Source organism: Malaclemys terrapin, chromosome 4 (genome assembly GCF_027887155.1).
Source record: "Malaclemys terrapin pileata isolate rMalTer1 chromosome 4, rMalTer1.hap1, whole genome shotgun sequence".
NCBI lineage: Eukaryota > Metazoa > Chordata > Testudines > Emydidae > Malaclemys > Malaclemys terrapin.
In genome coordinates, this window is record NC_071508.1 from 54,598,008 (window position 1) to 54,624,369 (window position 26,362).

At 41.2% G+C, this 26,362-nt stretch overlaps 1 protein-coding gene across 1 annotated transcript in view; it reads right to left on the bottom strand.

The window, feature by feature from the left end:
• TRIM66 (tripartite motif containing 66) overlaps positions 1-26,362 on the bottom strand; it is a 70,279-nt gene that overhangs the window by 13,589 nt on the left and 30,328 nt on the right. The window contains exons 6-13 of the mRNA XM_054026152.1: positions 25,632-25,748; positions 23,565-23,679; positions 22,631-22,777; positions 22,057-22,174; positions 18,980-19,869; positions 16,890-17,045; positions 2,119-2,391; positions 1,671-1,896 (exon numbers count right to left, since the gene is read on the bottom strand). Coding sequence (XP_053882127.1) covers positions 1,671-1,896; positions 2,119-2,391; positions 16,890-17,045; positions 18,980-19,869; positions 22,057-22,174; positions 22,631-22,777; positions 23,565-23,679; positions 25,632-25,748 — 2,042 coding nt within the window. The remainder of the gene's footprint in view (positions 1-1,670; positions 1,897-2,118; positions 2,392-16,889; positions 17,046-18,979; positions 19,870-22,056; positions 22,175-22,630; positions 22,778-23,564; positions 23,680-25,631; positions 25,749-26,362) is intronic.

Sequence of the window (26,362 nt, forward strand, 5' to 3'; positions counted from 1 at the left end):
TGCCGCCGCTACCCCAGGCTCAGGGCTCTGGTGGAGATTTAAAGGGCCCGGGGCAGGGAGGAGGCATGCTCAAGCCTCTGATCTCTACACCAGCCCACAGACTGGGGCCAGAGCTCCAAGGGCAGCAATGGCACTTAGATTGTAGCTGCCTGACACACAGTCTCTCCAGTGCTCCTTCTGGAGTGCTGAGATCCTCACTACCCGTACAGAGTGTTGTGGCATAACTGCCAGCATCTGGTTCAATACATGTAAGACTAATGAGTTCTCTTGTTTCACTGTGGTGGAGCCCTCTTTGTATCAATTATAATCTTCTGAGTATAACAACACTGCTCCGATAGTAATATTAATTTAGCCATTATAGAGAAAAGCAGCCAAATATTGGTATAAGTCACAGAATAATAGCTTGATCCTGCAATCCCTTACTTGCATGAATAGTCCCATTGACTTTAACGTTTGCTGCACTGAGCCCTTACAGTGTTGGCAATTTGCCTGTGGAAGGCAGTTAGGCAAAGTCTCGTTCTCCATTAAGAATAGAGAAGTAGTCCTTGGCTGAAGGGAATGTTATGCAGTACAATAAGCCAAGAAAAAAAAGTCACACTGTGCAATATGCTAACTTACCCAATATTGCTATGCTACTTAAGTGTAGCACTTAGCGGTAGTCACCTTACATTTCATAGAATATTCATAGAATATTAGGGTTGGAAGGGCCCTCAGGAGGTCATCTAGTATTTTGGAAGTAATTTAAAAAAAAGGGAGAATTTGGACTGTTCAGATCAGTTCTTCGCTAGTGATCACTGCAAGTCTCATCAACAGGAGATCTTCTAAGAGAACTAATCCTCCGAGCACTTAACATCAATACACCATTTGCAAGCTTTCAGCCCTTTCTGATTCAGTGATGTGCTAGATAGTAATTTGAGAGAGAAGATTTCCATGTTTTTCCTCTACAAATGAGACTAAACATTCCTTTCCACTGTGTTAGGTACTTGATAATGTTTTAAACAATGCTGGAGTAGTTTGCAGTACAATAAGATGAATTACATTTAGTTAGGTACAGAAATGACCACACTGTACTGCAAGGCCTGCGAGTATGGCAGTGTTGAGCTCTGTGAGATCTTCTCATGAGTTGGGTTAAAATCCCTGTTGATGTTGATACGTGTGAACTCATGCTTCAATTAACATAACTGGAAACATAAGCCCCACCTATGACATAAGTATGTGTGAACCTGTCCAGGAGCTTTGGAGCGGAGTATTGTTTTTGGGTACGGGTATGTGGGAGTGAGAGAGAACATATACAGGGATTGGAGTCACAGACAAGACTGAGGCAGAGGAAAAGAGAGGCAAAAAAAAACCCAAGCAGGATCCTGTGAACACAATGTGACCCTGGAAAAAGCTAGAGAGCATGTTTTTGGGTCGAGTGTTGGCTAAAGGGGCTTGGAGGGTTGGTAAGCTAAGAAACTGCTCTATTCTGTTCTTGGCTCCTGCATTCAGAGACACAGGACTTGGTACATTCCTCGTAAATAAACAAGACTGCAATAAAGTAATACCTGTCTACCACCAAGTTCTACTCCCAATTGTAACACCTACTGAGCCCCAAACTTTGACTAGCCACTTGGGTTAAAAATGGGCAACAGCAGTTAAAAAAAAAAAGACGATAAAGAAAAACCTGGTACCTTCTTCATTTCTAAGTTGTTTTACACTGGTCACCTGCAGGCAAGCAGCACTGCTGATGGGTGCAGAAGGAGAGGCACACTGTTGTGATTTCTTGACTGAAAGATTAATAGGCTCTTCTAGCATTTTTTGCATAGTAAGAGCTAATTCATTAATGGTGTTCGGTCCAGCAGTGGCTGAGTCATTTCCAAGTGGGTCATTCATGGTACTAAAATCTTCATTTTCCAGCTTGAGAGGAAAAAGAGTAATTCAAAATTTACTGTTTACTTTTTTAAATTTCCACTCCAAGAAAATAACTCTAACAAGTAAGTCTTCAAATATCATTAGAGGAGCAGGATTTCTTTTTTCAAAGTAACAACCTGCAACCTACTGACTATGACAACAACAAGCGTTATCAATTAAAGTGCAATCCTTAGCTATAAAGTAGCCAGATGTGTTAGCAATTCTTACCTTGCACTTAGTGTTCCCCAGGAGTAAATCACCTGTTGCTAGGTTATCAGTTGTCCAAGGGTTCAGGTCATTTGTAGCACTGTCTGATGCCAAGCTATAGCTAGGCACTGATTCTGGATGAACATCAGAGGCATGAAGCATGTTCTGGGATTGGTTAAGCGTTACAGTAGATACACCTTGCATCTGTGGATCAACCGACCTAGATAACCTTGTAGAAGACGGTTCCATTTCTAAAGGATTTGAAAAGCCCACAATGTTCAGTGAAGCCGAATGCTGAAAAACAAATATGTTAATCAGCTTTTAAAACAGTAAAATGCTGCTGTTATTTCTAGAGAGCATGCGATGTTATATCTCATAATGTCTAATGAAGCCATGTCACAAGGGCTTTAAAAGTATCTATGGTAATCTCATGTCATTTACCAAAAGGCTTTATAATTTCCATGATTAAAGCCAAAATTTGGAAACACAGATTCCTGATAATTTTCCCTGCAAGCTACCAGACTCTTTTTCTTTTATCACTATAATGGGTCCTGATTTCTTACTCCTTATAATGAATGAGAAATCTAAGCACTGGAATATCAGACCAAATCCATCCCTGGTGTAACTCTGGTGATTTCAGTGAGGTTATACTAAAGATAATGTAAGAATTGAATTAGAATAAGTGAATGCAACTTTAGTGACTTCAGTGATACGGAGTACATTACACCAAAGGATGAGTTTGGCCAGTTGAGCTTAAGGCACCTCTTTATAGCATCAAACTGTAAATGGGAAAAATACACGTTACAAATATCAGACTGTTGAAGAAAGGATGCACCTGTCTAGTTATCAGAGAAAGGGGAAAAAAAACTACCCACCCAAGCAAGGTCTTTGCAAGAATAATTTTAATGAAATGTATCTGCTAGTGTTTCATGCTTTCTTGGGGCATTTCACTGTCAAACACAGAAATAAGGATATGCAAACCAAAGCAAATCCACTCATTTGTGTGATTTCTTTAAGCTGTTTTACATCACTGTATGTGTGACATGATTGAAATCCTGACTCTTCTATAGTCCCTATCAAACAAATGTAAGTAGTCTTAAGAAGTATGCAGATCTGCATTCTTTGAAGATGTGCTTCCACATTTAGTTTCTCACAGTTCAGTGGTATTCATTATGCCTGAGAATTTACTGAATAAATCCTTTTAATTTCACTGCAATATCAGTTTTAGTTTTACTTGTTATACAGAATGATGAAGAAACAGCCATTTGTTTTTTGCATTTAGCAACTATTATTAGTCCATTCTGAATTCTGATAACTTGTTCCAAGTCAACAGGGCAATAGTGAAGTAGCATCAAAAGATAGTTGTCCAGATTCTGCTCTCTGTTATACACCTCTACCCCGATATAACGCTGTCCTCGGGAGCCAAAAAATCTTACCACGTTATAGGTGAAACCGCGTTATATCAAACTTGCTTTGATCCGCTGGAATGCGCAGCCCCTTCCCCCCCGAGCACTGCTTTACCGCGTTATATCCAAATTTGTGTTTTGTCAGGCCGCGTTATATTGGGATAGAGGTGTATTTGTGTAAATTCTAGTATGGCACAGTGCTGGGAATCAACAGCTGATCCAGCACTCTGGTCACTTAAACACCAATTAAGTCTCCTTCGGGTGGACCTGTTGGGGCCTAATTAGTGGCTTAGAATGGGCTGGGGGAAGGACTAATGAGCAAATTGGTCCACTAACATAGGAGGTGTAAGGCGGCACGGGAAGGACATGCAGGGGAGAAAGAGGCAGGCTAGCAGAGCTAGAAAGGATCTCTAGTAGAGATCCCTTCCCTCTCTCCTTTAGCAGAGATGGTGTATGGATTGGTAAGGTGCTGGAAATGTAAGGCAAATGTAAACAAACTGTGCTGGGATATTTAACAACTGAAGGTCTCCGAGCCTGTGTATACTAAGCAAAAGACAGGAGTGGGACGGGGCCCTGTCACATCTGGCTAACTCCAATAAAGTCCGAAGAGGTACTTGAGTCTTACAGTGCAGCCCAGGTACATACTGAGAACAAAGTCCAGCCTTATGACTTATTTTCACCTTTAATTTCCTTTTAACCACCCTGGAACTGATCCTACCGTGGGAGTTTTGCCTGAATAGGACTGCAGGATCAGGCTCCTATTAAACAAGATAAGATGACTGCATTTAAGATAGAAGGGACCTTATCTTCCGCAGCATTAGGGCAAGTTTACTTCACTCTGTCAGCACAAAAGTCCACTAGAGATGTCTTAACCAGCCACAGCAAGATTCCTTTTCATCTCCTGCTGTAATCAATATATACATCTTTCCTCATGAATATTACAACATTGTCACCATCTGTTACACACTAAGGCCTCACTCTGCAAAGACCTATGCATGCTGTGGGTGAAATGGTTGTCCCACTGAAGTCAATGGGAGTTTTGCCATTAACTTCAATGGTGCCAGGATTTCATCCTGTGAGTTGTCATACTGAAGATAATTGGACTACTCACAGTACATACAGTTAGAAATATTCATAGGTCTTTGCAAGATGAGGGCCTAAAGTATTTACAATGAACACATCTAGAGAGCTGAAATTCAACAGTTATATACTTATATACTTTTGACTCTGCCAGCTACAGTAGGTTTAGCGAGGAAACTTTTTAGATTGTATAAGCCAGTATAAAACATTACTCTTGCTAAAAAGGAAAAAGAATAATGAGGCCATCAAACTGCCATCTGTCTCTCCCTAGTGGCAAAAGTTAATTTTTGTGGTTATTTTAATGATGAGGAAACATTATGATCTTTCAGTACGAAATATTAAAACTCACAGTAAAGAACAGACACATTCCATTCTGATCCATGGAGCTGCTGTCAAGTGTGAAGTGAACAATGCACTGGGAACAAGGCTCATTAATATCCTATTAATTCACTCCCTAAAATAATCATTTCTTTTGCCATTAGCAAAAAATCTCTCTTTTCCCTTGGCAGCTCAGCTAGGGTTTGAAAATGTGATGGCTTCAAAGAACAGACCTTTGTTTTATGAAAGCACTATTGCTTTTACAGTACACCCTTTGAACAACACCAAGCATTAACTATCATCCTGGGTAGATGGAGGTTTCAGGTGTAGGAAAATCTTTAGGGTCTGACATTTTAATGCACAGCTTGGCATACACAAATAGATCTGTGTCATTACAAATGGATTTCTTGTTATCTAATAATGAAATTTGGTCTGATGACCTTTGTGATATAATGGCTGTATCCACCAATTATCCAAATACGCTCTCTGCTGAAAATTTCATACCTATGGTAGTTTAAGGTAAGAATAAATAACATGCAAAGTAACCGTGAATAAAAAGTAAAACATTATTTAAATATTTCTTTGATCACAGTAGCATTCCAAGAAGGTCCTATGCAAACATGCAGCACTAACACAGAAGAATTCTGAGATGCAAATACTTACCTTGAAAGACTGGGATTAGGATTTGTTAGGATTGTTTTGGCAAAGTCTCAAGGCTGTTGACATTAAGTGTGATTTATAAAGAAGGCTAAAACTATGAACTGCCAATTCTCTTTGCTATAAGAGAAATAACAGAGCAAATGGTTGCAGAGTAATGAACGACTGCTATTAAGTAGAGCAATCCCCATGGCAGCTCATTATGCTAGTGAGGTTAAACAAATGCACTGCTCCAATCCAGTTGTTTAACTCGCCATTCACTGTAGCACTGATAAAACTGTCTAAACATGCATCCTATTTGTATTTCACAATTACAGGGTATAATCCAAAGGATCTCTTTTCCCTTCTATGAGAAAAAATCCAAATCTTTCTTAACCTTCTATCCTAACAAACTGGACCTTGTTTAAAGTGGAAGAAGAAAGGTTCCATAGAGCAGGTGTGGTCATGTTTTATTTAACCTACTTTTTAGGTCAAAGCGATGGGTTTTGTTAAATACCTATTTATGAAATATAGCTAACTGCATTAAGCATGAACATGTTTGTACTGTAAACAGCTCAACTGTTCATCCAACACATTGCAGTACCTTGGAAACTAACAGGACACTATTACAATGATTCATTCCTGAGTACTGACAACAGTCTCAGTGCTGTCCTAATATAAAGCAAGATACGCCCTGACCCTCCAAAACATATTTTTCATAAACTCTCAAATATCACTGTAGGAAAAAGCACCATCAGACATGTGTGCCATTCTATACCTTGGGGGAACACCTTGTAACCCCCATATTCCTCATTTTCATAGAATTGTGATATTGCCTATAAAACATATCATGTGAGGTATCCTGGGAAAGGTTATGATCTGCTGAAAGCCATTGTTCAATGCATATGAAGTTATGAGAATGTGCTGTATGGTTGTGACTAAAATATGCTGTGGGTTTGGGAAGCACCCAGATACTAGCTCTCCAAAGAAAGTAACCAATGCTCGGGCGGGTGTCAAACCACCCATCAACAGCCATTGTCCAGCAAGGGCACTACAATTCAATGACTCATCTGCAAAAGGCCACATCAGGGGAATTCCTCAACCTTGCCTGGAAACTCAGCAATGCCCACCAGACATGCCTGGACTTGTGTTCTCCAAGCACATGGACTAAGGGTATAAAACAGAACACAGGGGCCCCACGCTTCCCCTTTTCTCCTCTCCACACCTATCCTGCAAGTAACAAAAACACTCAGAAGACTGAAGACTCCAACAGAGGGGACTGGCCCAGGTTTCAAGGGTGAAATCTGTATGCTATGAACTGCAATATCCAGTGGGGTGAGAAAAACTGCTTAATCTAGATGTGGCCCAGTCTAATAGGGTTGAGAGTTTAGACTGCGTTCTTACATATTTTATTTTGGTAACTAACTGACTTTTTACCTATCACTTATAATCACTTAAAATATATCTTTTGTAGTCAATAAACTTCTTTTACTGTTTATCTTTACTAGTGAGTTTGCTTGAAGTGTGTGGTAAATCTGCTCAGGTTTGCAAAGGCTGGTGTATATCCACTTTCCATTGATGAAGTGGTGAAGCAATTAATAAATGTGCACTGCTCTTCCTGAGGTACAGTGCTGGGAGGATTTGGCTGGTGCCTTTCTCTGTGTGATTCATGAGTGGCTCTGGGAGCATTCATGCAATCCAGCTGGATGTGGGGCTCCACATGCGGTTGTGCTGAGTGATAACAGCGTCCGGAGGGGATTGCTTTTTGTCACTAGCAAAGCATTGTGAGAGACAACTCAGGCTAGAGAGTTAAGGGGGCACAGCGGTCCCACATTCCCAGGCTACACCTCAGGGATCCCATCACAACATGCACATGAGCAGTAGACAGAACAGAGGTCACCAGTAAAGCTTAGGACAAACGTGATGTGTTGGAGACTGAGAAAAATGCACAGCACTTCCATCTGTAGCAGATAAAATCCAGTTTTATCTCACATGATAGTAATATTAACATGACAGAATTAGAGGCATTTATGTTCATTACATCTCAGGAGAGGTAAAGAAGTTCCATCTTGAACTACCAAGGTGCAGTCCTATCATAAATTCCAAGACAAAGGTATAAGATACAATGTTTGGAAGTTGAAACTAGACAAAGTCAGGCTGGAAATAAGGAGTAAATTTTTAACAATGAGGGCAGTTAACCACTAGAACCATTTACTAAGGATAGTGGTGAATTCTCCATCACTGGCAATTTTTAAATCAAGATTGGATGTTTTCTGAAAGATATACTCTAGTTCAATCAGGGATTATTTTGGAAAACTTCTCTGGCCCATGATATACAGGAAGTCAGAATGGATGAGCGCAGTGGTCTCTTCTGGCCTTAGAATCTGTGAAAGACTACCTGATATGGGAGTAAAAGAAAATTTGAAGCATTTGGAAGCATGTATAAGAGGGGTAGCCGTGTTAGTCTGAATCTGTAAAAAGCAACAGAGGGTCCTGTGGCACCTTTGAGACTAATAGAAGTATTGGGAGCATAAGCTTTCGTGGGTAAGAAAAGCTGGAGATTTCCATTACTTGCATCTGAAGAAGTGAGGTTCTTACCCACGAAAGCTTATGCTCCCAATACTTCTGTTAGTCTTAAAGGTGCCACAGGACCCTCTGTTGCTATTTGGAAGCATCACTCTGATGAGAAGCATTTAATGGCATCTATCTACCTATTTTAAGTATTTCTATATCTGTGACAGATGTGGAGCTGCTCTGTAATAATGAATGAATACTGTATGTTGAGTGGGTTATTGAGATGTTTACTGTGTGAATATATTAGTTTTGTTTAATACGGTACTGTCCTGCTGTAAGGAAAAATAAGCAGGAAGCAAAACAATGGCTCAAGATAAGCCAATCCTCAGGAAGCATTTATGGGTTGGTAAGAGACAGTGTGTGACAGGAAAAGACTATGGAACACAAGAAGATCAAAAGGACTATAGCAGTTTAAGAAGAGACTCTCAGGGCTAGGGGAGGCCAGGAGTTGTTTGGGATATGTTCAAGAAACCAGACTGGCACAACCATGTGCTGGGAAGGTCTGAAGAGGTTAGGCCTGTCCAGGTCACCACGAGGAGATGGTAAGCCTTAAGTAGGATATACATGCACATAGACTATTTGTTTTAAAATTCATTTTTTCTTATGCTTTGTTCCTACCGTGAGAATAAAGAATAGTTTGGTTTGAGGAAGGCTGTCTAGTTATTATATTCACCGCTGGTTACACACTCACAAAAGGAAGAACTGTAAACATGATAATGCCTATCACCGTGGTATCTGACCTTTCTATTAAAAGATGCACATGGTGCATCTGTACAATAACAATGGCACTTCTTCCCAATTTTGCATTTTATCTGCTTTAAAGTTATACCTCTAACTGATCACGATCATGAAGGAAAATGAAACACGTTCAAGCCAAGCAAATGTCATGCTCAGTTTATCACCCCCAAAATCATAGTTACATCAAAAAATCTTTCAGAATTGGCATCTGTTCTCAAATAGATTGCCCTCCCCGATCCTGTTTGCAAATAAGTAACTCACCAATGTACCCTGCAAAAACAACAGGACCACCAAATGATTCAGGTGGTTGGTAATCTTCACCTCTAGATCCCTAGTTAGAAGTAGCCCATGTTGGTAGTGACTGAAAGTTACCTCCATCAGACAGCTGTTAATGGCTAATGTATAATGAATTCACTGGCTCTGTCCAGTTCCCAACAGACAAAAGTCATTATCACAAAAATCACTAAATCAACCTGCATTTAATTCACTGCCTTGTTGGCATTCTCAACAGAGAACATTGAATAGGCCTGTAGACAAAAAGAACGGTTACTTACCTTCTGTAACTGTTGTTCTTCGAGATGTGTTGTTCACGTCCATTACACATTAGGTGTACGCGCGCCGCGTGCACGGACGTCGGAAACTTTTTCCCTTAGCGGCTCCCGTCGGGCCGGCAGGGCCCCCTCCTTCCCGCCAGAGTGGCGCCCCGCTCCAGGGTATATATATCCCTGCCGACCCGACCCCTCCGGTTCCTTCTTGCCGGAGACTCCGACAGAGGGGAAGGAGGGTTGGAAGTGTAATGGACGTGAACAACACATCTCGAAGAACAACAGTTACAGAAGGTAAGTAACCGTTCTTTCTTCTTCGAGTGATTGTTCACGTCCATTACACATTAGGTGATTCCCAAGCTTACCATTGGAGGTGGGTAGGAGTCAAGGTACAACTGACTGTAGCACAGCCCGACCGACCATCGCGTCCTCTCTGGTCTGATGGTGGATCGCGTAGTGGGCTGTGAACGTATGTACAGACGACCAGGTGGCTGCCTTACAGATCTCCTGGATAGGGACCTGCGCCAAGAAGGCCGTTGAGGACGCTTGGGCTCTAGTCGAGTGGGCCCGGATCTCCGGGGCCGGAACATTGGCGAGCTCATAACAAGTGCGTATACAATGCACAATCCATGCCGACAAGCGCTGTGTCGAGATAGGCAAGCCTTTCATACGTTCCGCAATAGCAATGAACAGCTGGGGTGTTCTGCGGAACGACCTGGTCCGTTCCAGGTAAAAAGCCAACACCCTTCAGACATCCAGGGTATGTAGGCTGCGGTGGGGAGGGTCCGTATGGGGCTTAGGAAAAAACACCGGTAGGCAAATGTCCTGCCCCATGTGAAACTGTGATACCACCTTTGGGAGGAATTTGGGGTGCGGCCTCAGTTGCACCTTATCCTTATGGAACACTGTATAGGGTGGTTCCGAAGAGAGGGCCCTCAATTCCGATACCCTTCTGGCCGACGTGATGGCCACGAGAAACGCCACCTTCCACGAGAGGTGCGTGAGGGAGCAAGTAGCTAGGGGCTCAAAGGGAGGACTCATGAGTCTTGTTAGGACTAGGTTCAGACTCCACGCCGGGACAGGCGGGCGCGAGTAGGGAAACACCCTTTCCAGCCCCTTGAGGAATTGGGCCACTGTGGGGTTGGAGAACACTGACACTCCCAACTCTCCTGGATGGAAAGCCGAAATAGCGGCTAAGTGAACTCTAATTGAGGTGGGCGCAAGCCCTTGATTCTTGAGGTGCAGTAGGAAGTCCAAGATCGACGGAACTGAGGCTTGTAAAGGCTGTATGCGTTGAGGCTCACACCAGTGGGAGAACCTTTTCCATTTTGCCAGGTAGGTCGCTCTTGTAGAGGGCTTCCTACTATTAAGGAGGATTTGCTGAACTTGGTGAGAGCACCTGTGTTCTGCATCATTCAGCCAGAGAGATAGAGTTGTTCCAACGCCGCCACGGACGGTAAGAAGGAACTGGAGGGGTCGGGTCGGCAGGGATATATATACCCTGGAGCGGGGCGCCGCTCTGGCGGGAAGGAGGGGGCCCTGCCGGCCCGACGGGAGCCGCTAAGGGAAAAAGTTTCCGACGTCCATGCACGCGGCGCGCGTACACCTAATGTGTAATGGACGTGAACAATCACTCGAAGAAGAATTATTCTTTCACCCAAAAAGCTGGCTCCCTCCAGAACAGAAGTGGAGTATATTGACAGAGCAGTGTGGAGAAACGTATGCCTGATCTGTGGCTAAAAAGAGGATTTCCATGCTCAGTGCTGTATTCCTAAAGGGAGCTACACAAACCCAACATTTATATTACTTGGAATAAGGAAGATTTACACAAAACACACAACTGTCTGAACATGAATACATCCACTAGCTAGATAGTCTTAAAAAAAAAAAATGCGCTCCCCCCACAGGGAAAGGCTAGTCAGAGGCAGACAAGGAAAGACAGCAAGGCTGACAGAAATGTAAATACTCCCACAAGTGTTTTTAAAAAATAGCAGGGCAAAGGAAGATGAGAGAGCATGCAGACATTTGAAGATATATATACAGGCACTAGACCACATTCAACAAACAAGTACACAAAGTACAGATCGGCCCAAACAGGAACGCTTCTGAACTTTGGGAAAGTGATGGCTTAAATGCCAACATTCATGACATACCATGGCTAGCAATACCTGCTTTATGTAAAGAATATCTGGTGATGGGGCATAGTATAATGGCTTTACTAGCCCTTGTTTGGAATGATCTACATGACTTACTTGAGGTTTTGCCACCTGCAAATAATGTGGTTATCCCAAAATATTATTAGCATCAGTTTTGTATAGCTTCACGCCCAAACAGTTATGATCCCATATAGTGACACACAGGCTAGTTATTAGTCAATAGCCTCAGATGCACACCATAAATATGTTGCAAAATTAAAACACAGGTGTCTAATCACATGAGCAATCAAGCCTGGCAAAAAAACCAAAACAAAACAAAAAACCAACTTTGGGCTACAAGTCGTTGGAGTGGAAATTTTTAACTCTCTGTTAACAAACCCTGCCCAATTTATCACTAATCAGTTTATTCTGAGTTACTGCTACATCCTAGCTCTAAAACTTCTCAATTTTCCACTGCTTCCTCTTTAAACAGAGGATCTTGGCAGCTCAAAAATCATCATGCTCCATTAGGAAAACGGTGTGTGGAGAGGGGGTACTGGTATAATTAACTTGAGCAGAATTCGGAAGCACCATTTAAATGTCTAACACCAATTATAATTGGTCTACAATTTTTGAGAAGTCGTCTGCTTCAGAGATAAAATGTGCTATTTATTATGTATTTTGATGTGCTGAATTCAAATATGACAATTAAAACAACTGATTGGCTACTGTTTCTAAGATATTTAAGTTTTTACATTTTATGTCTATGTATATTGTGTAGATAGTAGAGTTTTAATCATAAATTGTAAACCTAGGTCTTTTCATGTGTTTATGGTTGCTTTACATGATAATATTTCACCTGTCCTGTTTATGTAACACTTTAAAAATCAGCAAAAGGGTTATATAAATAAAATTGATTATGAAACTAAAGGCAAAAAACTATTATGTACATAGTTTATTCCTATTCAGTGTCTACTCGGCGCTTCTTGGCTTGTCTCTTGTATTCATTAAATGGAGCATCTGTTGTCACTGTCCAGCAATAGTCTGCAAGCATTGATGAGCTCCATTTGCCCTCACAGCGTTTCTCCATTGTTGCAATGTCCTGGTGAAATCGCTCGCTGTGCTCGTCGTTCACTGCTCCGCAGTTCGGTGGAAAAAAATCTAGATGAAAGTGCAAAATATGTATCTTTAGTGACATATTGCAACCAAGGCTTTTGTATGCCTTGAGGAGGTTTTCCACCAACAACCTGTAGTTGTCTGCCTTGTTGTTTCCGAGAAAATTTATTGCCACTAACTGGAAGGCTTTCCATGACGTCTTTTCCTTGCCACGCAATGCATGGTCAAATGCATCATCTCGAAGAAGTTCACGAATCTGAGGACCAACAAAGACACCTTCCTTTATCTTAGCTTCACTTAACCTTGGAAATTTTCCACGGAGGTACTTGAAAGCTACTTGTGTTTTGTCAATGGCCTTGACAAAGTTCTTCATCAGATCCAGCTTGATGTGTAAAGGTGGTAACAAAATCTTCCTTGATTCAACAAGTGGTGGATGCTGAACACTTTTCCTCCCAGGCTCCAATGACTGTCGGAGTGGCCAATCTTTCTTGATGTAGTGGGAATCTCTTGCACGACTATCCCATTCGCAGAGAAAACAGCAGTACTTTGTGTATCCAGTCTGCAGACCAAGCAAGAGAGCAACAACCTTCAAATCGCCACAAAGCTGCCACTGATGTTGGTCATAGTTTATGCACCTCAAGAGTTGTTTCATGTTGTCATAGGTTTCCTTCATATGGACTGCATGACCAACTGGAATTGATGGCAAAACATTGCCATTATGCAGTAAAACAGCTTTAAGACTCGTCTTCGATGAATCAATGAACAGTCTCCACTCATCTGGATTGTGAACGATGCTGAGGGCTGCCATCACACCATCGATGTTGTTGCAGGCTACAAGATCACCTTCCATGAAGAAGAATGGGACAAGATCCTTTTGATGGTCACGGAACATGGAAACCCTAACATCACCTACCAGGAGATTCCACTGCTATAGTCTGGAGCCCAACAGCTCTGCCTTACTCTTGGGTAGTTCCAAATCCCTGACAAGTTCATTCAGTTCACCTTGTGTTATGAGGTGTGGTTCAGAGGAGGAGGATGGGAGAAAATGTGGGTCCTGTGACATTGATGGTTCAGGACCAGAAGTTTCATCCTCTTCCTCTTCCTCGTCTGACTCAAGTGAGAATGATTCTGGTGCATCAGGAACCGGCAGTCCTTCTCCGTGGGGTACTGGGCGTATAGCTGATGGAATGTTTGGATAATGCACAGTCCACTTTTTCTTCTTTGACACACCTTTCCCAACTGGAGGCAGCATGCAGAAGTAACAATTGCTGGTATGATCTGTTGGCTCTCTCCAAATCATTGGCACTGCAAAAGGCATAGATTTCCTTTTCCTGTTCAACCACTGGTGAAGATTTGTTGCACAAGTGTTGCAGGATATGTGTGGGGCCCCCTCTTGTCCTGATCTCCAATTTTGCAGCCAAAATAAAGGTGATAGGCTTTCTTAACCATAGTGGTTATACTGCACTTTTGTGATGCAAAAGTCACTTCACCACAAACATAGCAGAAGTTATCTGCACTGTTCACACAAGTACGAGGCATCTCTGCTCACTTTGGCTAAACAGAAATGTGTCCCTTTGCAAAATCAAACACTAACAAATAAGAGAGCACGACACTGTATGATTTCTAGAGCTGATATAGGGCAATTTGTTCAGCAGAGTGAGGTAAGCTTCGTTATGATTGCATCATCCGTGACTTCTAGGAATAACATGATGCAATTCATATTATGTATAACGCAATACCAGCTTCAGATTGCATCATTCATTGTTTTGCCTAAAAAGCAAACCCAGTACTGTCCAAACCCAGTCATAGATTTATTCATAGATCCAGTCAAAGATGTATTTTAGTCATTTCTGGTTTAAATTGAGATCCCTTCCCTTTATAACTCACTTATCCTCCGCCATTCCCAAGTCAAGGGTCGTATATACTGACCCAATAGCATATCTTGAAAACTAGAGCCAATCAACAATTTTAAGCATCATTTTCGTTCTCAGTGACCCAGAATTAGTAAAGTTTGACTACATTTATTTCAGAAGCATTTTGGCTGTAAAGCAGTGTTATTACTTAAAAGGGAGAACAGTTTTTCTTTTATTAGAAGAATGTTCATATTTGCCTCCTGTCATTCTATCTGTTATGTTTTATGACTGTAATGTTTTAGGGCTCTACTAAGTTAAATAAAATATAATATCATTCTACAGTGGCCTCATAGAATTTGTATGTGGAAGATGAAGGGGCCCAACACCCCCTGTACCAAGGCAAATGTTGCCAGGATGGAGATCTACATAGAAACGTACACTCAAATGCAGCCAAAATAGACAGAAACCGGCATGGTGTCCATCTCTCTTTTTAATTATGTGGGAACCAATCTCCCATTCAAAGCAAGAATTAGCACGTCAGGAAAACTGCCTTCCTTATTAGAAAGCTTCCACGGAAACTGTATTTGCAGGGGACCTTGCCACACGCTTCCCTTTACATTCACTTCGAAATGAGCAATTAGCAGGGTCTTGAGTATGTCATGACATCACTCCCAAAATGGCCAATTACAATATATTAATAATAGCAACAACAAAGTTGCAATCTCAGCCACAGCTAACCAGTATGCCAGTGACATTGAGAGAGCTTAGCTTTCTTTACAAAAATATTTACACCAGTCAGGTCTGTTAGACACTTGTCATTCTTTCCTTTCTCTCTTTCCTTCTACAAGTACCCTTCTTCTCTTCTCTTCTCTTCTCTTCCATTCTCATATTCAGAGAGAATGACCTCCTTTCATTTCCTCTCTCTTCTTGCCTTTCCAGCTAAGCTTCCTTCTGCTCTACACCTAGTTCTTTCCGTCACCTTCCCAAGGTCTTAATTCCTCCTCCTGCATCTCTGACTTCTTTCCATGACTACTGTACCTCTTCACAGATAATTGGGCATTTCAGGAAGCCTCATTTCCTTAGAGACAGGTTTCCTGTTAAGCTCTAGAGAAGACGACAGCTTCTCAATATACATTAAATAAGCCTCAGGCAGCTAGACGGTTGTAGAGTTACCATTTATGTTCAAAAATATCTGAGAGTCTCCGCCTATACACTTTATTTAGTGATCGGGGCTCACTTCGGGTCAGGGATCCCAAATTGTGGCTCTAGCATGTGCATAAAAGGGTTAGGAGTAAAAGAGACCACTATTTTTCTGCTTAAATATACACAAGAAAGAAAATTAAAGCAGATGTACTAGACCATTAGGTCCCTTTAATCTATCCTTTCCCTCCTTCCCCCTTTTCTTTCCTTACGTCACTAAGGCCATGTTTACACTACAAAATTTTGTCAACCTAAGTTACATCGGCATATAGCCACCGCAGTTATTAAATTGTTTGTGTGCACGCATACTTGGCTCCTTGTGTTCGCGGTTTGCGTCCTCACTATGAGTGCTTGTATTGATGTATATTGTCAGTGAGGGGCACTGTGGGACGGCTCCTGGAAGCCAGTAACAGTTGATGTAAGCAATGCCATGTCTACACTGACATTGCATTGACCTAATTCCATCGTCCATGACTTTACACTGCTAGAGGAGGTGGTGTTATTAAGTCGGCGTAGAAAGGCATTTACATTGGTCGGAGCCAAATTTAAGTGAAGACACTTCCATAGCTAGGTTGATGCAAGGCAGTTTATGTTGACCTAACCCTGTAGTGTAGACCAGGCCTAAGGCACTCTACAGCACAGTTTATAAACCATCCAACCATTTCCAAGATTGATTGCCAAGCATGATTCTATCAGAACGGTGCTTGTCAACTACCATAGCTGTAGCATGTCCATTGCTGTATTTATTTATATATTTAACAGCGATGTTAGACGCATCCAGGCTATAGATGCCCCCATAGACAGTTTATAGCAAAATTACAAGTCATGATTGTAAGATGACTTGTAACCAAGTTAGAGGTGGATGTAAACTATATTAGGTTGCCACCATCTTTTTTTTATTTATAATTTTTTAATTATTTTTTCCAAAATGCAACAAATATACCAAAATACCAGATTCATCATAATACATAAAGTAAATAAAGAGGGTTAGGGTAAAGGGAGGGGAGAGGAAGCAGCTGTAACCAACTTTGAAAATTGCCTGATTACTTACAAGCCATTGTGCTGACAAAACATAAGCCAGACATTTAAATCCTTCAGCTTGGATGTGAACTCCAGTAGAAGTGTCACATGACATTCAATACTATAAAAGTACATGTTCTCTTAAAAAGGATTTTGAAAAGCTTTGTGTACCTTCCTCACTGGATTCAAAGAGGGGAGTTGCAAAGTGCTCTCTGGGGAGGGACTGCTGGTTTCTTCAGCTAATGGTTGTGACGGAGGTGGAATAACATTTCTATCAAGAGGAAGCACCGGCTTTTCGCTTTCTAGTTCAGCAGAATCCTCACAAACCTATGATGAAAGGATAAAATGTCAGTGTTTCCAGGAACTCAGATCCAGTAAATCGTAGAAAGATAACATCAGCACACTATGTGAAATATTAAAACAATGACCATTCCTTATAATAACAACACTGTTGTTTTAAAGACACTCAAAATAACCCAGAACAGAGAGAGAGACAGAGAGACACAAACTGATCTCCCTCTTAGGCAAAACTTTTGTCAGTCACGGGTGTGAAAAAAACACACCCCTGACCAATACAAGTTTCACCGACAAAAGCGCTGGCATGAACAGCGCTATGTTGGCAGGAGACGATCTCCTGCCGACATAGCTATTGCCACTCGGGAGTGGTTTAATTATGCCGGTGGGAGAGCTCTCTCCTCCAGGCATAGAGCGGCTACACCGGAGACCGCACAGCAGCCCAGCTGCAGCAGTGCAGGTGTGCTGCTGTCAAGTCCATAGTGTAGACATAGCCTTAGCATATCATGGGAAAAATCCTGCACAGAATCTACCTTGAATGGTCTAAAATCCAGGTATTCCCACACACTATCTGCCATGACAGCTAAAACCAATGTGAGCACTTTGGAAGATGGTCAGAGTTTACAGAACTTAGGCCTGGGCAGAGTTTACCAAGTGAAAGAATCATGACTGTGGAATTCATTTCTTAGGAGAGCTTCCTGAACTCCCACCATCTTTTGAGTGCATTGCAAGAGCCATCTCTTTGTGGAGGCTTTGCCTAATGGGGTCTGGGAAGCGCTCAGCCATATTGCCCTGGGTGGCCACCATGGCCACCAGCAGGCTCAGTTCTAGACTTTAATTATATGGTTCTGACTGAGGGCAGGATGGGGAGGATATGGTCATTTTATAGAATTCTAGTGTTTTATCTAGTGTGGTCTCCTGCTGTTTGAAAAATCAGCTAACAGGGAATGTACACTTACTGTAACCCATCACCTACACAGCTCTGACTCTGTTTTATTCCCTTCACTTATCCATGTGACGCTGTCATTTACTATGATATGTAGCAGGCATGGCCAAACTGTGGCTCCTGAGCCGCATGTGGCTCTTTTACAGTTAAAATGCAGGTCATGGATCCCCCCGTGCACCCTCCATTCTTTGACTACCAGACTGGGCAGGGGGAGCTTGGGGCTTCTGCCCTGCTGCGGGATGGTGGGACTAGGAGCTTCTGCCCTGCGGCGGGGTGGTGGGACTAGGGGCTTCTGCCCTGCAGGGAGGGGCATGTAAGGGCTTTAGCCCCATGCCCCAGCAGGCGTTGGCCCATGGTGCAGGTTGTGCATGTCTTGCAGCTCTCGAACTTCTGAGGATTATTGTATGCGGCTTGGAGGGTCAGTAAGTTTGGCCACCCCTGTATGTAGTAAAAGAAAGGTAGAGTGGTTTTGTGATTAAGGCTCTGAACTGTGGCTCAGGAGACCAGGTCTCTGTTCCCAGCTCTGCAACAAACTTCCTGTGTGATCTTCGCCAGGTCATTTAATATCTCTGTCCTTCAGTTCCCCATCTGTAAAACACTTATTTTCTCACACCTTTAGTTTGTCTTGTCTATTTAGAATGTAAGATCTTTGGAATAGGAACTACTTCTTGTTGTCTATGTACAGAACCTTGCACAACAAGGCCCTGATCTCAGTTGAGGCCCGGAGTCCGTACTGTTACACAAATATTTACAAAATAACTTGTACTGTAAATAATAAAGTTTTAACCACCCAAAATGGTGGTAAAGTGATTTCCATACATTTAATTAGCGTATTCCAAAAATAAAATCTCAACACTCACCTGAGTTATGCTTCACAACTAAAGCTGCTATCAGATCTGTTGCATTTACAATAATTTGGTTAATAACACTGAAATATCTACATTTGTAATCTCAGTCTCAAGCTCTGAGCCAGTGCTGACTAAATGCATTGAGGGGGGAAGGGATGCTCTGGAGAACTTACTTGTTGCACTTCATCTTGGATTTGCTGTTGAACTGGGGCTGGTTGCCTCACTATGTAGTTTATCTGTCCAACAATGGTTTGCTGAACATGCTGAGGCTGTTTGGCTTGATTCAGCTGCAAGCTTGGTTGTCCTTGAGCCTGAAGGAGAAGCTCCAAATCCTTTTTCATTTCTTCCAGTTCAAATTGGTGGTGCATTATGTCCAGACTCTGTTGTATGACTTGTTCATGAGCGTTTTCATTCTGACTTGTCGTGGGAGGCGGTGGATGTGGTTGCTGCTGCTGCATGTGGTTAAGCTTCAGCTTCTGAAGATGACCAAGCTGTACTTGCACAGTTGGAGTTTGCAAAGCAGGCTGTGTGTGCAATTGTTGCACATGACCAGAGTGAACCTGATGAATATCTTGTGGGGGAACCGTGTAAACTGGATGTGGAGTCTGCTGTGGCTGCTGAGCTTGCAAATGTTTTCCCATCCTTACAGATACATTATCCTGCTCTGAATGGGATGGCTGCTCTAGGCAAGGCTGCATTATTTTCAAAGGCTGAGGTGTGCCCCTCTGCTCTTTTTCATGCTGCTGAACGTTGTATTGCAGTGGAAAATGCGGTGGCGGCTGCGGCTGCATTTCAAGAGGTTGTCTAAAATTCTGATGATGGCTCATATGGTGCTGAGGACGCTGACCCTTATTCATGTGAGGAATGTTGAAGCAATGGGAGCAACACACTGGTGTAGGAGACTGAACAGGAGGTGGAAACTGATGTGACTGGTTATTGATAGCCTCAAGCTGTGGCGCTGGCGAATGTTGTCCATGATACATTGATGTCTGTAGTCCTTGTATATTTCCATAGGTTGGGACATCTGAATGAGGAGTGTGTCCACCTTCCATTGTTAAGCTACCTGTGAAAGCAGTACAATTACTTTCCACTACAATTAACTGCTACCTTCACTTGTTCCTAGCCAATGAACTGGGATCTTGACAAATTGTTTAATTTACTACTTTATGGGTAAATTCTACAAAGGCAATTTCTTTGTCTCAGGTTCAATTTTGAAATTACTCAGATCCTGTTTAAAAAGCCCTTCAGGATAACTTCTCATTTTCTTCTATCTTTTCCACTAAACAAAACCATCGAGGATACATTTTCTAAGAATTTTGCATGATTTTAAATCACACAAAACTCCCACTGATGTCAGTTGGACTCATGGTTAAAACACCAGTCACTGCTTTGAAAAATTGCCACTCAACTCCCATTATTTTAACTGATGGATTTGGCCAAAGCTACCATTTTTACTAATGTATAAACATATGTTCTCATCCATAAACATAGACACACAGAACATTTGTTTTCAGAATGAAAATAAGACAAATAAATTGGATGGATGTCATGTAGAAGAGAATCATAAAATCACAGAAGACAGAGACAGACACGGCTTATGAAGTGATCTTGTCAGTCCCCCTGAGAGTATAGGATTATTTCCTACAGTATATTTTCTAGTGCTTTATGCAGTCTAGTGTTAAATGTCTTAAAATGGGATGAGGAATGACCTTTTAGATCTTTGATCAGAAGACTGAACTGAATTACTGCAAAAACCTACTGCAGCCAGCAAATGTATAGCAGGTGGAAGGCACAAGATGAAAAGTATGTATATATATTACATAAATAGATATACAACCGGCTGGATCCTTAGGTCCATCATGTCTTGTGCATCCACTGCAGTGTGGGACAAAGTTGTCTTTAAGCCACCTTTGTGCCCCCCAATCCTGACTGTGCCAGGCAGTGGTCAGGTCCCAAGGCCATTCCGGCAGCATAGGGATGCCCCAGCCAAGGCCACTCTGTGGAAGATAGGAGGGAATGGTGTAGGACTTGCTACAGTGGCTCTTTTCCACCCAGAGAATCCTCCACTGGCTGACTAGGCTGACTTTAGGGCCACTGGAATGGTACAAAGCTGCCACTTGCTAGGGAGAATGGGGCCAGTTTGCTCAGAACAGCATTTGGCATAAAACAGGCCAAGATAAAACTCTTGATTTGAATTTGGCATTGAGTGTTACTACAATGTATGTCATTTCAGTAAAATGTTTATGTTCAATCAAATATATAGCAAGAATAACAAAGGCATCTACAGAGTGTAACTTATAATTTGTGGTTTGGGTTTTGTTTTAATGTACTCTAATAAAAACTGGAATTAACAGGTCCATCTCTTACCTTTCACTTATTTCCTTCTAATAATAACCTTTCAAATAATTAGGACACAATCACATAGCAAACAGCTTGAAATTAATACGTCATTACATCATAAGTTGTTCTAGCCATACTGGTCCCAGGATCTGAGAAATAAGGTGGGTGAGGTTAAACCTTTTATGGGGGGTCCTATAGTGTCCATATAAGGTATTACCACACCCACCTTGTGTATTACATAATAAAGTACACAAACAGCTTGCTATGTCATTGTATTCTGTATATTATCATTATAAATAAGGTAAGTGAATGTTCCTGAAAATCTGTAATGTCTTCCTGTGTCTTTTACTCCTCTGAGTTGCATGTATATTAGCTGTTCTGTTTTCTGACCATAATTGTTGAAATTTACACAAAGACACCCCCCCCACACTCTTCACAAAGCCAAAGTAATGTCAGTTGCATAGTTTATTATTGTGCAACTCCCACATAACCAAAGGGGTCATATTTTGTCATGACCTTATCTAACTAAGTCAGCACTTACCATCTGGATGCCTCATATTTTAAAAGGGATTTTATTATTAATGATATACCATCACATAGTATTCTGTGTAAGTTCTTTACATCTACAGCGCCATTCAGACACTTTTTTTCTTGGACAGGTGATATATTGTACATCACAGTGTAATAATACTTAACATTTAGTGCCGTTCAGCTGGTTTGAAGTGTCCCATGGCAATGAAATAAGGCTTAACCAGACACTATATTTTACACTATCATGCTCTGTACAATTTCTTAACTAAGCTAAGGAAAGGTCTTTGAGGCAGGGGCTTTCTTTATCTGTATGTCTAGTACAACTCTGAGCACTTATCTAATACAGAAAATCATAGTCATCATGCTGTATTTTTCTTACCTAAATTGGACAGTTGTTTAGTCCAGAAAGAAGGGTCCCAAGTGAATCTGATCTTCCAAGGAGGGCCTACTTCTGTGCTACAATTTGTCTCCAGCAAATGCTGTATCTGAAACACAATCTGGCAAAAAAATCAAAGGATCATTGTTTCATCCAGTAGATTTAAAATCATTATAGTTTAATGTTGAAGAAACATTAAATCCTTAAAAGAGTCATTGACCCGGAATGAATTTAGCCTAATATCATACAAAGCTCCTCTAGCTTCTCAGCTCTCAGACAACATTCAGATATATTTTGTGCTGCACAATATGTTTTCTCTTAGTTTTTATTTGCAGGCAACAAGAGCCCCATTCTGAATCTGGCTTTCCCCTGTACCCCGGCCTTGTGTGCAGAATGCCCTGGTAGATTCCTATCTTTTTAGGGCTCCCCGATCCCTGACTTATGGCTCCTGCACGGTTCACAAGGCTTCTTCCACCCATTTCTTTCTGATTCACTATTTTCCTAATTAAGTTACCCTTTCTGGATCTTGTACCACTGCACAATTTCCTCTCACTCAGACAGTGGGTATTACTCTTACCAGTTCCTTACTGAAGAGGAATGGAATGCTGTTTTTACTGCACACTGCCCAGTTGATAAAGTTCTGCACGTGTTCAAACTGCCTGTTTAAAACCATGATGCCTTGAAGTTGCTGCTCCAACTTCTGTTTCCTCTCGGTGGTAATTCTCTAGTGATAATGAGAAATAGCATGTTCTGCATAACTTTAGCCAGCGTTCAGATATACTTACTACATACAGTCAGTGTGTATCATAAAAGGCATTGTCTAGATGGGCACTTGATGAAAATTTGGAACCTCTTTGAACCATCAAGTAGAAAGAGACAGCAGAGCTAACAGACAGATTCCCTTCTTAGACAACAGACACTTCCAAGTTCCACAGGAACCGACGGGAGCTCAACCCTGAAAAGTGCTGAGCACTGTGGCCCTGATCAAACAAAGCGTTTACGCAGATGCTCAGCTTTAAGCTCATAAGCAACCCATTGGTATCATAGACAGACAGGCACAGAGATGGTATCAAAATGCCTGAAAGCTGAAGCATCCAAAATTGCAGGTCATTTTCCAGAATGTGGACCAGAGAGTCTAATATTCAAAAGATGGTGTAACAGGTGCCTGTGCAAACTCCACATTGGTACATGAAAACAGGAAGTCGGTGGCAATAGATTCAAGGGCATCTCTGGGTGCCATGCATTTTGTAGGCACAGCCGTTGTAACCACATATGAAAATGTGGCTGGCCCACAAGGAGCAAATAACGTGCCATTTTTCATAGTTACCTTTCTGACTATGATCCCATTTTACATTTGAGATAAAAAATATTTTTTTTAACTGATGCACTATAACTTACACAAAACGTATTCTTTCTTCTGGCTGGGGTTAGGATTTAACTTGCCAAGGCAATGTCAGAAAAACTCTCTTGTTAAACCAATTTTCAGTATCACTGGTATCATTCTCACTTACCTCAAGTTGCTCTAGAAGGGCATTTGTTCGTTTATTGATTTCATTCAGCAAAACCATCTTGGCCATTTTGATCTGATTTTCCACCTTTCTGTGCAAATGTTTTACTTCAAATAACCTGTGGGGAAAGTATAAATACACCTTCATGAATCAATCAGCATTCCATTTATTCAGCATTTGAAAGTTATTAATGACAAGGAGAACACATCTGAGAATTGATAACAGACTCAGGGCCCTATTCAGCTTCCACTGAATTTCAGTGGAACTAGATCAGGCTCTCAAACACTTCCCCACTGGTCCTCTAAAATTGCTTCATATACACAGCACAAGTCAAGATATTTAAGGTTGGCAGAATTCAATTTTATTTTTTATAATATTGATGGATAATATCGATGTTTTTAAGCATTTTTATTGGTATCTATTTAAATTTTCACAGTTGCACAAAATTAAGGTTTTTAAGTATTTGTAAAAATTTTCATCTATTTAAATTTTCACAGTTGTGAGAAATTATGCGGTGGTCTGACAATAATTATTTAATAACAAAAGACATTGAGATTCAATAAATTAAACCTTTATAACCATTAAACACAAATTGCCAATGTCACATGTCAAAATGTACAAAGTAAATATAATTAAATCAAAACTCTCATAAGTTCTCAAGCAGCATTTTTCTTATTTTGACGATCTGTAAATTTCAATGATCATCGCTGGAAATTTTTTGTTTTTGGTTTGTACAGTGAAATTAATGTTTACTGACATTTCCTGATAAGCCTAAGAATATTCTACATGCTTTATTCTTCTCCCTAGGGAACAGAGAAAACTACATCTACCCTCTGCATACAAGAAACCCTCACATGCTTCAAATGGACAACTGACAAAAGAAAAGAAAAAATAAAGAAAAACAATAGTCTCAAATAAATATGTTTAATTTACCTTCAGAAAAATTAATGTCTAATTAATTACTTCATACTACACTACAGTATAGATCAGGGGTAGGCAACTTATGGCACGCGTGCTGAAGGCGGCACACGAGTTGATTTTCAGTGGCACTCACACTGGCCACCGGTGGTGGGGGGCTCTGCACTTTAATTTAATTTTTAAACGAAGTTTCTTAAATATTTTAAAAACCTTATTTACTTTACATACAATGATAGTTTAGTTATATATTATAGACTTATGGAAAGAGACCTTCTAAAAACGTTAAAATGTATTACTGGCACGCGAAACCTTAAATTAGAGTGAATAAATGAAGACTCGGCACAACACTTCTGAAAGGTTGCCGACCCCTGGTATAGATGGATTTATATGGGTTTGAGGGTTTTAAAAGTGATCTCAACTTTCCCATTAATTGGACTGACAGCAAACAAACCCAGCATAAGTAACTGAACATCAGTTCATATAATGAACTATCTTCTACTGTTACATCATTTAGGCTACGCCTACACTAGAGATCTTACAGCAGCACAGCTGTACTAATGCAGCTGTGCCACTGTAAGATCTCTCGTGTAGCCACTCTATGCCAATGGGAGAGCTCTCCCATCGATATAATTAAACCACCCCCAATGAGTGGCAGTAGCTATGTCAGCGGGAGAAGCTCTTCTGCCAAAATAGCGCTGTATACACTACCACTTATGCCAGTGAAACTTATGTCATTCCGGGAGGTGTTTTTTTCACACTCCTGAGCAACATAAGCGCTAGTGTAGACATGGCCTTAGTTCATGTCTTTAACTGCAGCTTGGTTGCCAGGTTTCTTGAAAAAACAAGTACTAGAGTTTTATATAATAGATAGCTCTGATCTTTTCCTGTTCTACTTTGGTATTACTAGATAATATCAAAATATCTTTGGAAGTTGCAATCAATTGTCATAGGCTCCTTCAGCCTGCCCCAGTTCTGTAGTACTGAGAAACAGCATCTTTGCCTGTTTAACTGCATATGTATATTTGAGATATTTAATCTATTATTTTCTACTTTTAAAGAAAAAAATCTAGCATCTTTAGCTACCACTGGTTAGCTGCATTTTAGCTGAAATAGGATTTTTACTGAATACCTCCTTTCATGTGCAATAGTTACCTGTCTTCAATCTGTTTAGCTGAGACCTGCATCCCAGTTTTTCTCTCTTCCACTTTGGCTGTTACATTTTCTAGGATAACCCTTTGATTTTGCAAAGCCTCTTCAAGATGCATGAACCTGGGAAAGGAGGAAAGTTTTCACATGGATTCCTGTTCTGTTCACAAATTAGTCATTCATCAAGTCTTCCCTAAGTATTTTTCCTTCTTTGCTAGCTTACAATAAGGCATTGTCGTTACTTAGCAGATTAATAATAAATCAGAATAGAATTAAGAGCTCAGTTGTGCCTGCCAGGACACACTGGGAGCTGCACCAATCCCAAAAGAATTTGCCCATTGTTATTTTCCACCTGCTGCTACACTCTTTTATTGGATGCAGTTTACTATTTCTCTCTGTGCGGCCAGCAAGCTCTGCTGGTGAGCACATAGGGCAGAGCAAGGGGCTTTCCTCCACAGCCTCTGGAGGGCTATGAACCCCCAACAAGGGAGTTGGAAAGGAACAATCCCTACACTCCTCCACAAAGATTCCAGCTATGCCTGGCTTTTTCATGGGTCCTTGCACCCTTCTTCTCCTCTACACAATGGTCCATGCATAGTCTTGCCTTAAGTAAGTGGATGTGCCTAAGCCCTAGATAAAAACATAGTTGGGAACAATCTATTTAGGAGAGGAGCAACTAGGGACACACACAGACAGTTAGAGAAGCCAGGTTTGTATTTCATATGGATTTATTTCAA